The sequence below is a fragment of the Vigna umbellata genome, chromosome 1, assembly GCF_029865625.1.
Source record: "Vigna umbellata cultivar VRB3 chromosome 1, Vumbellata_1.0, whole genome shotgun sequence".
Lineage (NCBI taxonomy): Eukaryota > Viridiplantae > Streptophyta > Magnoliopsida > Fabales > Fabaceae > Vigna > Vigna umbellata.
Genome location: NC_142165.1, coordinates 106188228 through 106202291, shown reverse-complemented (window position 1 = coordinate 106202291; position 14064 = coordinate 106188228). Strand labels below are relative to the sequence as shown.

The 14064-nt window shown below is 33.0% G+C and overlaps 2 protein-coding genes across 2 annotated transcripts; one reads left to right on the top strand and one right to left on the bottom strand.

The window, feature by feature from the left end:
• The first annotated feature begins 1611 nt into the window (after positions 1 to 1611).
• On the top strand, positions 1612 to 3701 carry LOC124838241 (S-adenosylmethionine synthase). Its single transcript, XM_047313791.2, has 2 exons — positions 1612 to 1760; positions 2263 to 3701. Exon 2 carries the CDS (start codon positions 2279 to 2281, stop codon positions 3455 to 3457), a length of 1179 nt encoding a protein of 392 aa, XP_047169747.1. The 5' UTR covers positions 1612 to 1760; positions 2263 to 2278; the 3' UTR covers positions 3458 to 3701.
• A 2500-nt stretch (positions 3702 to 6201) lies between these two features.
• LOC124838271 (glycine cleavage system H protein 2, mitochondrial-like) lies at positions 6202 to 8224 on the bottom strand. The gene is made up of 3 exons (XM_047313837.2): positions 7725 to 8224; positions 6681 to 6940; positions 6202 to 6495 (listed from the first exon to the last, which is right to left on the bottom strand). Exons 1-3 carry the CDS (start codon positions 7801 to 7803, stop codon positions 6370 to 6372), a joined length of 465 nt encoding a protein of 154 aa, XP_047169793.1. The 5' UTR covers positions 7804 to 8224; the 3' UTR covers positions 6202 to 6369.
• Positions 8225 to 14064: the final 5840 nt, after the last annotated feature.

Sequence of the window (14064 nt, the reverse complement as noted above, 5' to 3'; positions counted from 1 at the left end):
TCTAAATTAAAATCACATTCATTAAATATTGTGAAATAAAAATTTATAAATTATTATTATTATAAAAGTATTATTTTATAAATTAAATACTTCATAAATAAACATATGCATAAAATATCACGGATATGTTATCCAAATTAAATAGATTATACTTTTTACTACTTGATGAATTACCAAAATATTTTCCTTTATCTTTGTTGAAAAAAAAAACAAAATATGTTACAAGGAATTAAGATCGTGAAAACACACAAAGAATAAATTAAAAATTTAAATATTTTTGTTGAAGAAAAATGAAAAAATAGAAAAAAAAATGGACGAAGTAAAAATGTATAATAAAAAGGTGATAAATTATTTAAAAAATCCCTAATTTCATGATGACTATAAAGAATATTAAAATATAATAAGTAGGAAATAATTCTTCACAGTGAATACTAGGCGTAATCTCGATTTCTATATTTTTAAAAGTTATTTTTTTCCCTTCTCTTTTTAACCCAACACAGTCATATTTGTCAATTCTCACACATCTGCTACCATAAGTTGAGAGTATAATGGATAAAGTTAGTATAGCCCGAAGGAGAGAAGTATTGGATAAAATAATTTACACTTTTTTTTCAGATTATTTTTTTTAAAAAAACCTGAATAAATTATTTCAAACATTATTTACTCAATTAAATTCATTTACTTTTAAAATATCAAGAATCCAATCTGAGAAATTTTAATATCATACGATTCTCTTATCTCTTTTTATTTTAAAAAATAAAGTCAAAATTAAACTTTCCAAGAATTGAATTCTATCAAATTTTGATGACGTGAGATGAGAAACTATTTCAGGTTCAAAATTCGACCTTTTGAACACTGAATTATCAAAGTAAACATTAAATAAGTATGGTTTGAGAATTAAAGTCCAAATGAAATTACATGAGTAGGTTTTCTTTTATTTTGAGAAAATAGTAATTTACCCACTGTATTTCTCTGTTTTTATTTTTCTCTCCAACAAAATACTTATAAATTTCCCTGTATTTTTCATCCATTCTCAGATTTGTACCAAATATATTTTATGAATTTGTTTTGCATGCTGCAATGAAAAACCTGTGCCATTTATTATAAAAATTATGTGTCAACAACTAGAAAAGTTTCTTGAGCAAGAGACTTCTCTCAGTCACACTCACAAGACATGCATCTTTTCCTTACCAACCACACTCCATTACTCTTGCTGATAAAAGCATTCGTCATTTATCATTTAACATATGCAATTAACATTTTTTAATACAACAACTACATTCTTAAGAGTAGCAACGCAAGCACTGAATTCAGAGTCAAAACCAGACAGACAAAGAAAAAGGTGGCCAAGAACAGGTGCCACTCAACTCTCCAAACATGTCAATATCTCACTTGCCCAACCTCAAAGGTTGTAGTTGGTAAGCAACACGCATGACCTATTTTACCTTCTTCTCTCATTTTTTCAACACATTCAACGGCTCAGCTTCACTCTCACTTCCCATCTCAGCCTTCTATTCAAATGCCACGACATTCACATGCAAATGGATGAATCTAACCCGTAATGTAATCATGTTCCTTAGGGGCTTTTTCGTCATTCAAGTTACGCCACCCACCCCTCTGCCCTATAAATGCCAACTCAATGCCCTCATTTCAACTCGCAGTGCTTGACTTCAAAGTTGAGACCAGTCCCACTTAACCACCCTATCGTTACGATCTGTCTCTCTCTTTCTCTCTCCGTGTCTGCTCTTCTATCTTTCAAGGTACTCTTCTTTTGCTCTGTTCCAACCATCTCTATCTTCTGCATTCTTGCACATAGTACCCTTCATCAATTTGGGATCTTGCCCTTCTGGGTCTGTTTGCTTTGGCTTTTCTTTTACTGGGTCGATCTCTGTTTCCGCAAACTGCTTTAAATGTGCAGTGTACCCTGTTTCTTTACTTTCTGCAGAATACCAGTTAGTCTTTCAGATCTATCCGAAATCGTATGCTAGTGGCTTTTATTTTGAATGGCTTGTAAAAAATATTCACCTTTGGGGGAAGGGGGGATTTTGGTGTTGCATATTCTTGTGGGGGTGTGTATCTGTTGTTTCTCGCATCTATTACTGTTGGCTAATTGTGTACGAGACATTATGTTTGCGCCAACTTTCTCTTATAGCATGGAAAAATATCAAAATGTATAAATTAGAAAAATTTAGAGAAGATCTATCATTCTTTCTTCTTTTTTTGTCTACTCTCTCGGGTTCTAATTGTAGGTTTGTTCTGCAGTTTAAAAAGTTTAGAGATGGCAGAGACATTTCTGTTTACCTCCGAGTCCGTGAACGAGGGACACCCAGACAAGCTCTGCGACCAAATCTCCGATGCTGTTCTTGACGCCTGCCTTGAGCAAGATCCGGAGAGCAAGGTTGCTTGTGAGACATGCACCAAAACCAACTTGGTCATGGTCTTCGGAGAAATCACCACCAAGGCCAACATTGACTACGAGAAGATCGTGCGTGACACCTGCAGGAACATCGGCTTCATCTCAGACGATGTGGGACTTGATGCCGACAACTGCAAGGTCCTTGTGAACATTGAGCAACAGAGTCCTGATATTGCCCAGGGCGTGCATGGCCACCTCACCAAAAGACCTGAAGAAATCGGTGCCGGCGACCAGGGTCACATGTTCGGCTATGCCACCGACGAGACCCCTGAATTGATGCCCCTGAGCCACGTCCTCGCAACCAAACTCGGGGCTCGTCTCACTGAGGTTCGGAAGAACGGTACCTGCCCTTGGCTCAGACCCGATGGCAAGACCCAAGTTACTGTTGAGTATTACAATGACAAGGGTGCCATGGTTCCAGTTCGTGTCCACACCGTGCTCATCTCCACACAACATGACGAGACTGTCACGAATGATGAAATTGCTGCTGATCTGAAAGAGCACGTGATCAAGCCCGTGATTCCCGAGAAGTACCTTGATGAGAAGACCATTTTCCACTTGAACCCCTCCGGCCGTTTTGTGATTGGTGGTCCTCACGGTGACGCCGGTCTGACCGGGAGGAAGATCATCATCGATACCTACGGAGGATGGGGTGCTCATGGCGGTGGTGCCTTCTCTGGGAAGGACCCCACGAAGGTTGATAGGAGTGGTGCTTACATTGTGAGGCAGGCTGCTAAGAGCATTGTGGCGAGTGGACTTGCGAGAAGATGCATTGTGCAAGTGTCTTATGCAATTGGTGTGCCTGAGCCTTTGTCTGTTTTCGTTGATACCTACGGAACTGGGAAGATCCCTGACAAGGAGATCCTGAAGATTGTGAAGGAGAACTTTGACTTCAGGCCTGGTATGATTTCCATCAACCTTGATCTGAAGAGGGGTGGGAATAGCCGGTTCTTGAAGACTGCTGCATATGGACACTTTGGCAGAGAGGACTCTGACTTCACATGGGAAGTGGTCAAGCCCCTCAAGTGGGAAAAGGCCTAAGCGATTCATTCCGCTGCTCTGTGCTGGGAGTGTTTTGAGCGTTGCCCTTGTGTTGTGATAACTAATATTTGTAACTCTTTTTTCTCTTGCCCGTGTGTGTTTCTCTCCCCCTCATATCTTGATTCTCTTATTTTGTATTTTTTCACACGATGAAATTATAAAATGTGCTGTGTTTGTATGCCCAACCAAAGTATTTCATTTAAAGAGAGTGATCAAGTTAATGTAAGGTTAAATGTTTCTCTCAGATGAACCGTGTTTTTGAATACTTGTTCTCGGAGTTTCATAAAAGTGGTGGAGCTGCAAAGTTGGACAGAAGTTAAATGGTTAGAAAGTGTGATGCGTTATATATTTAAACGTAAGTGCAGAAGTGTTTAGTAATACTAGTATGTGAGATATAGTTTTCCTAGTTAATCGTTAAATAGTGGATAGATTATGATCTTTAGTAATGGCATGTCTGGATTGTATCGGATCAAATTAAACATAAATCTGAGATCTTCACTGAGTTGTTTTCGTTTTTGACATCACACACACTGAATCAGTACTTTTATCCGTTGTAGTTGCAGATTTAATTGTGCACTCAGCATTTACGTGAAACAATCGCGTCATGTAAGCAATCTTTTATGGCCATCTGATAATTTCTCAACAGCTCTCGGTGAACAGATTACATGGAGTGTACATCCGACGGTGACTATTCGTTTTAGGCTGGACACTTTGGTTTATGAAAACTGTAAATGCCAAGTTTCATCGAATCTAATACAAGGCGATTTTTGAAAGCTCGTTTGGAAGGTGAAGGCGCCACCAAAATGTAAACATTTCAACAACCAAACGGGCATTAACTTTATTCAAGGATCATTTTGATGCGTATCTCAAGAAGAAGAACAGAGGATCTGGTTTATGAGAGTACTTAGAGATGAAAATGGGAATATTATTGCAAGTAGCTGTGCATCTTTATTTATCTCCATCAATTTTGCCCCAAAACAGATGGCCTTATACACTTTATCAGAGTTGGTGAGCTGAGAAACCAATAAACACGCACTTTGGTGGTATTTTTATATGACTGCACGATTTGGTGTAAATGAATGTCTGCTTTTCTTTTTATCTCATGTTAAACGTTATTGTAATAAAGTGGCAGATTGTTTAGCAATTATTGCTTTTGTGTCATTGGATAGATATAGAAGAGGTTCCGAATATTCAATTAAAAAAAAGTATTTTGTCACTTCATTCATAAGCAAAGCTGGTGACACTTGTTACATAATTGTTGTGGTTGGTTTTCGTTACTTGTCATCATTGCTATTGTTGAGAAAAAGAGTTTGAACAGTACGCACGTTTGGTATTGCATAGGTAGTATGAATGTTTGAGTAGAAGCAGCTATAGTCAATGGCCCTATAAAAATTAAATACTTCGTGGTAGGATAGTTTATGGTTTCTGTTTAAGACATACAAATTTTACATCTCTTATTAGATAAGCATGTTGCCTGATTTTGCAAAAGGGACAATTACAACTCTAGTATTCTGTATTTTATTTTTATTATATTTTCTTTTTCTTCATACATAAACTTAACTAAAATAGAAGTAAATTATAATATTAAAATTAAATTAGTTTTATGAGATCAAATTAGATTATTTTTAAATGGCATTACAATCTATTGTTATTGGATTTCTTAAGATTTTAAATAATTGTCTTAGTTATGCATATTTGATGTCGTCTCTTTCTGGATTGAAGGTGTTTACATTAAAAAATGTCAACCTATTTAACCCTACCGTATGGACCTAGATTAACATGGTTTTACTTTTTGTAATGAGTAATTAATTTCTTCAACCTGTTTTAAGGGTAGGATTTTACATAAATAGTTTGTTTATCGTTTATGGTTACCGACATAAGTTCGGATTGTTTTCTTAACTCGTTCCTGTTCATGTTCCGATTACTTCACATTGAATGCCTTGAATGACACATCCGAGGTGATCTCGGTCATCGTCACAAATGGAGTTATTTCGTCCAAGCAAAATGCAAGAGGACCAAGATGATATCAACAATAGTGAGGGAAAATGATATTTTTAAAGGGAATGGGTTATACTCTTGTGTAAAATTAAGGAATGAATTCCAATCCTAAATATTTTTACAATCCTTAATAAAGAATCAAATTTTATATTGCTAACTTAAACCTTAGCTATAATTTTGAAGCGTCTTGATAAGTACCAGTCAGTTACTTTGCTTACTATTGATAGTCGAGCCTTTTCCATAGAATCACATGAATTTGAAACCATGAATCACAAGTATCATGCATGACAAGCACGAGACAAAGCTCCTTTATGACTTAAGAGCAAAGTATTGCCAGTTTGTAACCAACCACATTGAAGTTTTTGTCCCTAATTTTTTGGATGACTCTACAATGATGTTGCACCCACTTTTAATAGGTCATCAGTTAAACTGTATCATTAGTAAATCTATAATTTATTTTTCAGATTCAACCTTACATTCTTGTAAAATAGCCATAGTTTCTTTCAATTAAATTATTTCTCAAATATTAAGGAACGAGACACCTACATAATCATGGAAGAAATAGGTGAATTGGGATGTACTTTGAACTACCAATAAGGTTAGTTTTCTTCATGCAATATTTGAAAAATGGTGTCTATCATGTGTAAAGAATATGGACCTTGAAATCTCAATCCCATCTTATTTCTCCGACTATCATAATCATCTAACAAAATTGGCATAACTTTATAAAGAAAACTAGCAATCAATTTACCACGTTATCAAATTCATATTTCCATTGCAAAGAGTGATAAATCATCCCATTGAATCACAAGCTCATGAAAAAAAAAAATAGAGCAGTCAAGACGTGTCACATGTAGAAAACAGAACAATCCAGTCTTAGCTTTCACCACTAAAACATGATGTACTGAAATATCTCAATGTGCATCTTCTTCTTCACAGAATTTGGAGTACCTTTCTGAATCCATCAAGTTGTTTAGTTCACCACTGTCATTCAGTTCAACTTTAATTATCCATCCATCTTTATAAGGGCTTGAGTTGACCTGCAAGAAGAAACGTAGGACATGAAAACACTGGGTGTTGAGAAAAAAATAATTCAATGCAATACTTCTGCATTACAAAGGCATGTTGATCCAAGATGTAGCATGTGAAAACTAAAAAGTACAGCAGGAAGAAAAAGTAGTTAATGCACATAAACTCAGCACACACATCTTGTCAATAAACTCACCAAAGCAGGAGAGCTACTAAGCTCTTCATTCACTTCAATCACTTTTCCAGAAACAGGAGAGTTAACATCACTAGTTGCCTTCACACTTTCAACTGCACCAAAACTATCTCCTTGTGTGACGGTTGCTCCCACTTCAGGCAATTCAACATACACAACATCACCCAAATGATCTTGGGCATGATCAGTGATACCAACGGTTGCAGAATTCCCATCAACTTTTACCCATTCGTGGGAATCGGCATACTTCAGATCTTTAACAACTGCAAGCATAACATGGAAGAATCCAAAAAGGGCAGTTAAGTTAGACAGATAACTAAAAGTTAGCAAACTAAATCTCTTAAATCGTATACAAACATGATATATATTCAATTTTATCCTAGTTTCCATTATACATTTAGTGCTACGAAATAAAAACATTTTCCCACTTCTACAACGTACACTATCATTACCAGTTCCCCCACTCTCCAGTTTGATTATTGTAAATATTTGGGCCAGTAAGGCCCACTCGGTTTAGAATGCAACATAATTAGGTGACAGATAATACTGCCATTAAGAATGTGAAGCAGTGACAAAAAGGTCAAAAACTAATCATAAAAAATTGGATATTGTAATTTGTTGGTAGGTGGGTGGAGCACTTCCCTTCCCACCACCGCTTAGAAAGCTGCTTGCCATTAAAATATATAGATAATACAAAGGAAAAAATGGAAAAAAAGCAATGCCAACGGAACCAACACATTAAGAGATATCTATTCATGAATGAATCCACGCTAAAAATGTTAGCATTATGCCATATATTATACAACAAAAAAACATGTCCATATATTATACAACAAAAAACATGTCAAGAAATGTTAATTGCCAATCCAGAAATTAAGAGAGACCAAATTTAAAATGAGAGATTGAAGGAAAAACAAGTATGAGAAGATCCAGGGCATAACAAAAGACATGAGGAGAACAAAACTGTAGGTGATCAATGAAATAGAAGAAATGAAAATCAGATGAGATGAGACGAGAGATGGAAGAAGAAGGAGAAGGAGAGATGACCATTAGAAAAGGCTCTGTGAGACACAGAGATCCTCAGGGAAGAGGCCGCTCTTGAAGCCCACAATTGTCTGCAAGCCATCTCTCTTCTCTTCCTCTTTGTGAGTATATCTGTCACTTCAATTCTTTTTTTCCTCTCATCACTCCAAACCACCACCCACTTCTTCCTTTATATATTCAGGGGTTGGTGAAAGTTTTGATTTTTATTATTCCCAAGAAAATATCCCAATTGATTAATAAAAATATTTTTTACTAATTTACTTTTTAATCCCTCCATTTTTAAATGTTTAATTCTGTCCTCTGCTTTTCTGTACACCAACACCCACCATTGAACCGCTAAAAACCACCTAATCGAGAACCTCGTTGTTCATGCCCATTGGGGTCAGAATGGTTCATGAGAACAAAGCTTCTCCATTGAATACATTTTTTGTTTTCTTGGGTTGGTTGGTTTTGATTTCTGATTCTTGATGGATACATATTATGTATATATAATACTTTTATAGGAAGCAGTGATTTGAAAGGGATGCGAAATGGAGAGAAAACATAAGAGTAAAAGAAAAATAAACCTGTCGTCGCTACCAATCTCTCCTGAGACTGTTCAAGGTGGTCCGTGGTGGTTTAAGGTGTTCTTGAACGAGGAAAAGAACAGAAAACAATTCAGCCACCCAAATCATGAGTAACAATTCACACTTTAAACTCTTACAAAGAAACCCAGCAGTAAGTTTTAACAGTGTTCTTCCGCAACAAAAATATTTCTTTTCGATTAAATTAAGAATTTGGGATTTAAAGAAGAGAAAAATACGAAACCCAAGAACAATAATCGCGTTGTCAGTATCATGTTCATGATCTACAGAGAAAACGGGAAGAAAATAAATCCTGTCTTACCAGCTAATAAGGGTGGTGGTCGACGGTGGCGGTGACGGTGGTTAGGCAAACAAAACCCATCCCAGAAAGCAGTTCTAAGTGTCTTTGTTTGTGCAAGATTCCAAACGATTGAGATTTTCCAATTCAAATTTCATTTGTAGAAGTATTTAGAAACAAAAGGTATGTTCAACAAAGATATCAGAATAGGTTTTTGCTTAACTTAGTTATTAAAAGTACATGTTTTATCTTAGTGATTATCATGATTGGTTTTTGATCAACTTAGTTATTTATATTTAGTCTCCACGTATCTTTTACGAAATTTTATTAGAATTACTTTATTGGTAAAAATAATAATATTAAAGAAGGATTTTATTTACTTAGACTACTTTTATTTCACACAAAAATATTTTATAGATATATTTTGATTTTCTTATCATTAGTTATGTTATTTTAAAAGTTTTAGTTATATGATAACTAATTTGGATAGGATATTTTAGATGAGCTATTTATGATAGTGTTTTGTATGTATTTTTGTCACTCTTCTACACTAATGTAAATTATTGTGGGAAATGTTCAAATAAGATAATGAAAGAATGCTATGTCCATCACAAGATAAGCTCGTTTGCGTAGACAGGGTTTGAATATTTCAAAGTTTTTTGTATTAAACATTTCAAAAAAGGAATTCGAGATTTAGTTTACTTGTAATTATGAAAGGATAAATGTAACTTTTCAGATCTATAATCCGTAAAAGCACAAGTATTTTGGATTGTGAAATCATCGATAATATTTTTAAACTTTAAACTTCTAAATTATGGAATGTGTAAATTATTTCCCAAAGATCGTTGTTGTTATAAAATAAAAATAATGAATGCCATTTTAAAATAAATGGGGTGCAGGAAGAAATTATATGGGATACAGAATTACAAGTAAAGTATATGGTGATGGGGATTCTTTCTGCAGCCCATACTTTCCTTATGCACCTCATGAATGTGAAAATGCCAATTTTGTCCTCAGTGTGTTAAATGGCAACAAGGTGGATTTGTCGGTGTTGTGTTCTTGTGTTGTTTTTCTAAACAGTTGTAGCATTGATTTGTGTTCTTTTCTGTTTATGATTGAAGGGTTGGCTAGGATTTTGCAAGTACTTGACTGAAAACAGTGAAGCTTAAAAGTGGATAAGAGATTTACATTTTGGTTTTGAATTTTTTTGAGTTTCTATATATATATATATATATATATACATATATATATGTATATATATATATATACATATATATATATATAAATTATGTAATTCACAAGTTTTTCAAAGTATTGATAAATGATTGTTTTTAGATAGTGTAATTCAAAATTATAAATAATATTTTGGATTACAAAATTTATAAAATCATTTAGAAGTTAATCTTTACTTATGGATTATATAATTTGGAATATGACTTTTAAATTGTGTAATTTGAAAGTAAAAGTTGTATTATAAATTACAATTTAATTTTCAAATTACACCATGCAAAAGCCAAAATCTACTTTTAATTTTATATAATACATAAATTAAAATTGTGTAATTTAAAAACCAATTATAACTTACGAATACCGCAATTTGAAAACCATTTTTTGTTTGTTTTTATATTTGGTTAGTGGATACTTAAAGACCTTTTGACTCCATCATAGTATCAAAGTGATACATTCTTTTATAATCACTTTTGTAATTGTTTTGATGTTGACTATTTTTAACGAATAATAGATTGAAAATTTGGAAAAAACATTAAATGAAGTAGATGTATTGTCTAACATGGATGAAATACTTAGTATTGTAAAATTTGAGGTAGCAAAAAGGTGAATTGATGGAAAGTGATAGCATAAAAGCTTTTACAACGGACAATATATAAGTAAAATAATTAATTATTTATCTAAGAATATGTTTTTTAGATTTAGAAATGAATTTTGGATTGCAAATTTCATTTCCATAAAAGTAATACATTTTATTGTGTAATCTAGAATAAATTTTTAAATTCAATTGATTATAGACTTTGTTTGGAAGTCATTCCTAAACTAAACAGTCATAAAATACTTTGATAACATAGAGTAAATAATTGTAAAAACCCAAAAAAAAATAAAATAAAATTTAATTGCATATCTTTAAAAAAATATATACATTACATCATAAAAGTAATTAAGAATCCAAGACAATGACAGTGGTTTATGTTTAGTGATGGGATCTTAGCTAATGATTTTAGAGGAGTCAAATAATATATTCAAAATTTATAGTTTTAAAGTTATATATGATATATATTGTGTTTCAAATAAATTTTTGTAATTTTATTTATTTTACTCAATGAATATTTTCATAATTGATGACAGTTTTCTAGATCACTTTTCAAATAATTAATATTAAACCTCTTCACCTATCTTTAAATCTTAAAAAATACTTATCTAATTAAACGATTGAATAATTAATATCACGCTTAAATAAATTAAATTTATCTTGTTTTCTCTTCACTGTCCTTTAATCACTTTTAAAATGATTCTATTGTTTTATTCTTTACTAATATACATTTTTGAGTTTAAAATTAAAAAATAATCTATCATATAATTGAAAATTCATAGACGTAATTACTAAAACAAAATTATACTATAATCAAACCATGATTAAAAACTAGTTATGACATAGTACATTACTTTTTCTTTCTATTTTGATTAGAAGAGATTAGGTCATCGTCATTTCTTACTCTATTAAATATTTTCATTGTCCAAACCTGTTGGATAATCTGATTGTTGACCTGCATAGGATACTAGATCTAATTGAATGTTTTTGGTCTTTATCTCGACATTAATCACATAAAATTTAAATTAATCAAACCTATTAATTCATCGTTAATACCTTTTATTATATATGCTAACTGCGCATTAACTAGTTACACTATTAATTATTCTTCAATATCCTAAAACGACTACCTGGACAACCATCATTTGCGCTGACCCGTATACAGTATACTTTCTATGTTTTTATATTCATAAAAAATGAGTATACAAAGGCTCATGGGATAAAAAATAAAACTAACTATTAAACTAATATTTCACTGTCAGGTGAGATAATAAAGAGTTTTTTTTTCTTCTTAAAGAATGAAAAAGAACGTATGGAAACAAAAAGAAGTGAGTTTGTATCTAGCTTATTTTTTTCTACATAAATAAAAAGAAAACATGTGAGAGCATAAGATAAGTACAATATATGAAAAATTTAAAAGACAATGGAAAAAATAAAAAAAAATATATTTTTATTCTTTGTTATATTTTATTTTTGTTTTATTATTTATTAACATTCAATGTTGTATTTTATAAAAAAAAGAAATAAAAAGATACTTAATTTAATTCTTATAAAATTTCAATATATATTACATATACAATTTAAAAAAAATAAAAATTCTTAATATATAAATTTAACAAATTTTGAAACAATCTTAGGAATCATGACACCCAAATCCTTAAAAGGTAAGGTTTGTCATTATTTTGTTCTTATCCACAATAGATGAAAAAAACTCACAGATCAATATGTAAAAAAAATCTTATAAGCGAGAATTAATTATAGATATATATATTTTTTAAAATATTTATTTTAAATAAAAGAAAAATTGAATATTGTACGGGTGTATGCATACAATTGGACCGATTGGTTTTGACAGTAGTATATAAACAAAAGTTTTGAAATTTCGTGTCACTTTTCTGCATGTATTCCTTCTCTTTAAAAATTCTGAGTTTTCTTTTCTCCTTCTTCTCTCTACAATTTCCCACTAAAACCTCTTAATCTTATTTCATCTGATCTACAATCAGATTGAGTCCAAGTGATCTTGGTGTGAAGGACTTCTTATTTCCTCGATCAAGTTTGTGTTTTGAGCGAGTGTTCATAGGATTTTCTGGTGAAAAAGAAATTTCTTGGAAAGTTAAACGTTGTTCCGTTCTGCTGAAAGGTAAGGGAAGCTAGTTAATTTAATTATGATTTACTATGTATGAAAATGTTGTTTGATGATTATGCATGTGTGTAAAAGTGAATGATTTGGTATTCGGTTTTGTTGGTGTGTGCTGTGATTGTTGAGTTGTAGATTATATCTATCTTGGAAGGAATTCTGGATTTAAAACATTCAGTTTTTGTAAATTCTAGTGTGTATTTCATTCTGCATAAGTTATGCAGAATTATGTAGAAAGTCGAGCACTCGTTGTTGAACGCTCGGTCATGCAGTTAATCGGGCTTAGCGGTATTCGGTTTCGTAGTGATATTTTGGCTTAGTGTTGTTTGGTTTAGTATTATCGTTCGTCCTTAGTTGTACTACGTTTAGCGTTCGTTATTAGTAGTACTATGTATTAGCGTTCTGTTTTAGTAGTATTCGATTGGATTATAGCGTTCGGTCATACACTAGTATTCGGTAGTCATAGCGATCGACTTGCTCGATCATATGCTGATTGGCCGCTTGGCCATGTTCAGGAACTAGGTCATTAACTGGGTTTGGCTCTCTTTAGTCTTAACCGTTCATGATCGTTCGTCCTTAGGTGTGAGGGTGGTTTCTTAGTAGCGCTCGGTAGTGTACTAGCAGTTATGCTAGTGTTAGCGCTCGGTCTTATACTGGCAGTAATGCTAGTGTTAGCGCTCAGTCTCGTACTAACGCTCGTTCTTGGTAGTGCTCGGTCTTGTTTTAACGCTCGTTCTTGGTAGTGTTCGGTCTCATACTAGCGATCGTTCTTGGTAGTGCCCGGTTCTGTTTTAGCGTTCGGTCTCCTATGGGTCTTCTGTTAATGATCGTTCGGTCATGCTTTTGTTATCGGTTTTATGATATTTTTTAGTTTAATGGTATGAATATGGGAAAGTCAGTCTTCACGTTCATCCTAACATTCTAATGGTTACCAATTCTCAAGTAAAAAATGGTGAGGCATGTTGTGAGAATAGCAGGAGGCCCTAGCCTAGGGGTTTTACCTTGACCTTAGGTGAGTGATAACGGGCTAACCTTGTGTGGTAGTTTGGGGTGGACCAACTGTTTCACCACAACGAGTGCACGAACGGTCATAGCTACATATTCATACCAGTCCGGACGGTCTAAAGTAAAGTGGTCGATTATTATTTGCTTATGTGATTTATGCATGTGTTTGAGTATTTTATTTGTTTATTGAGTGGTATGTTAATGTGCATATTAAATTACACTAGCTTACCCTACCTTTTTGTTTGGCTTATGTTGCCGTTCGGTTTATCTTTTGCAATGATCATTCTACGAGTGTGAGCAAAAGGAGAGGAAGTTTCGGTGGAACAAGCTTTGGAAAAGACCCATCAGTATAGTAAAGACCCTTCGGTCTTGTAAATAGTTTTGTAATAGACTAGGTCGTTGGATGAACTATTTAATTTTATAGTTATTTCGAATAACTGCACTGTTAAATACTTAAACTCCTCGTAAATAACTGATCTATCATATTATTATATGTGATTATTCTATAATATAGTTAT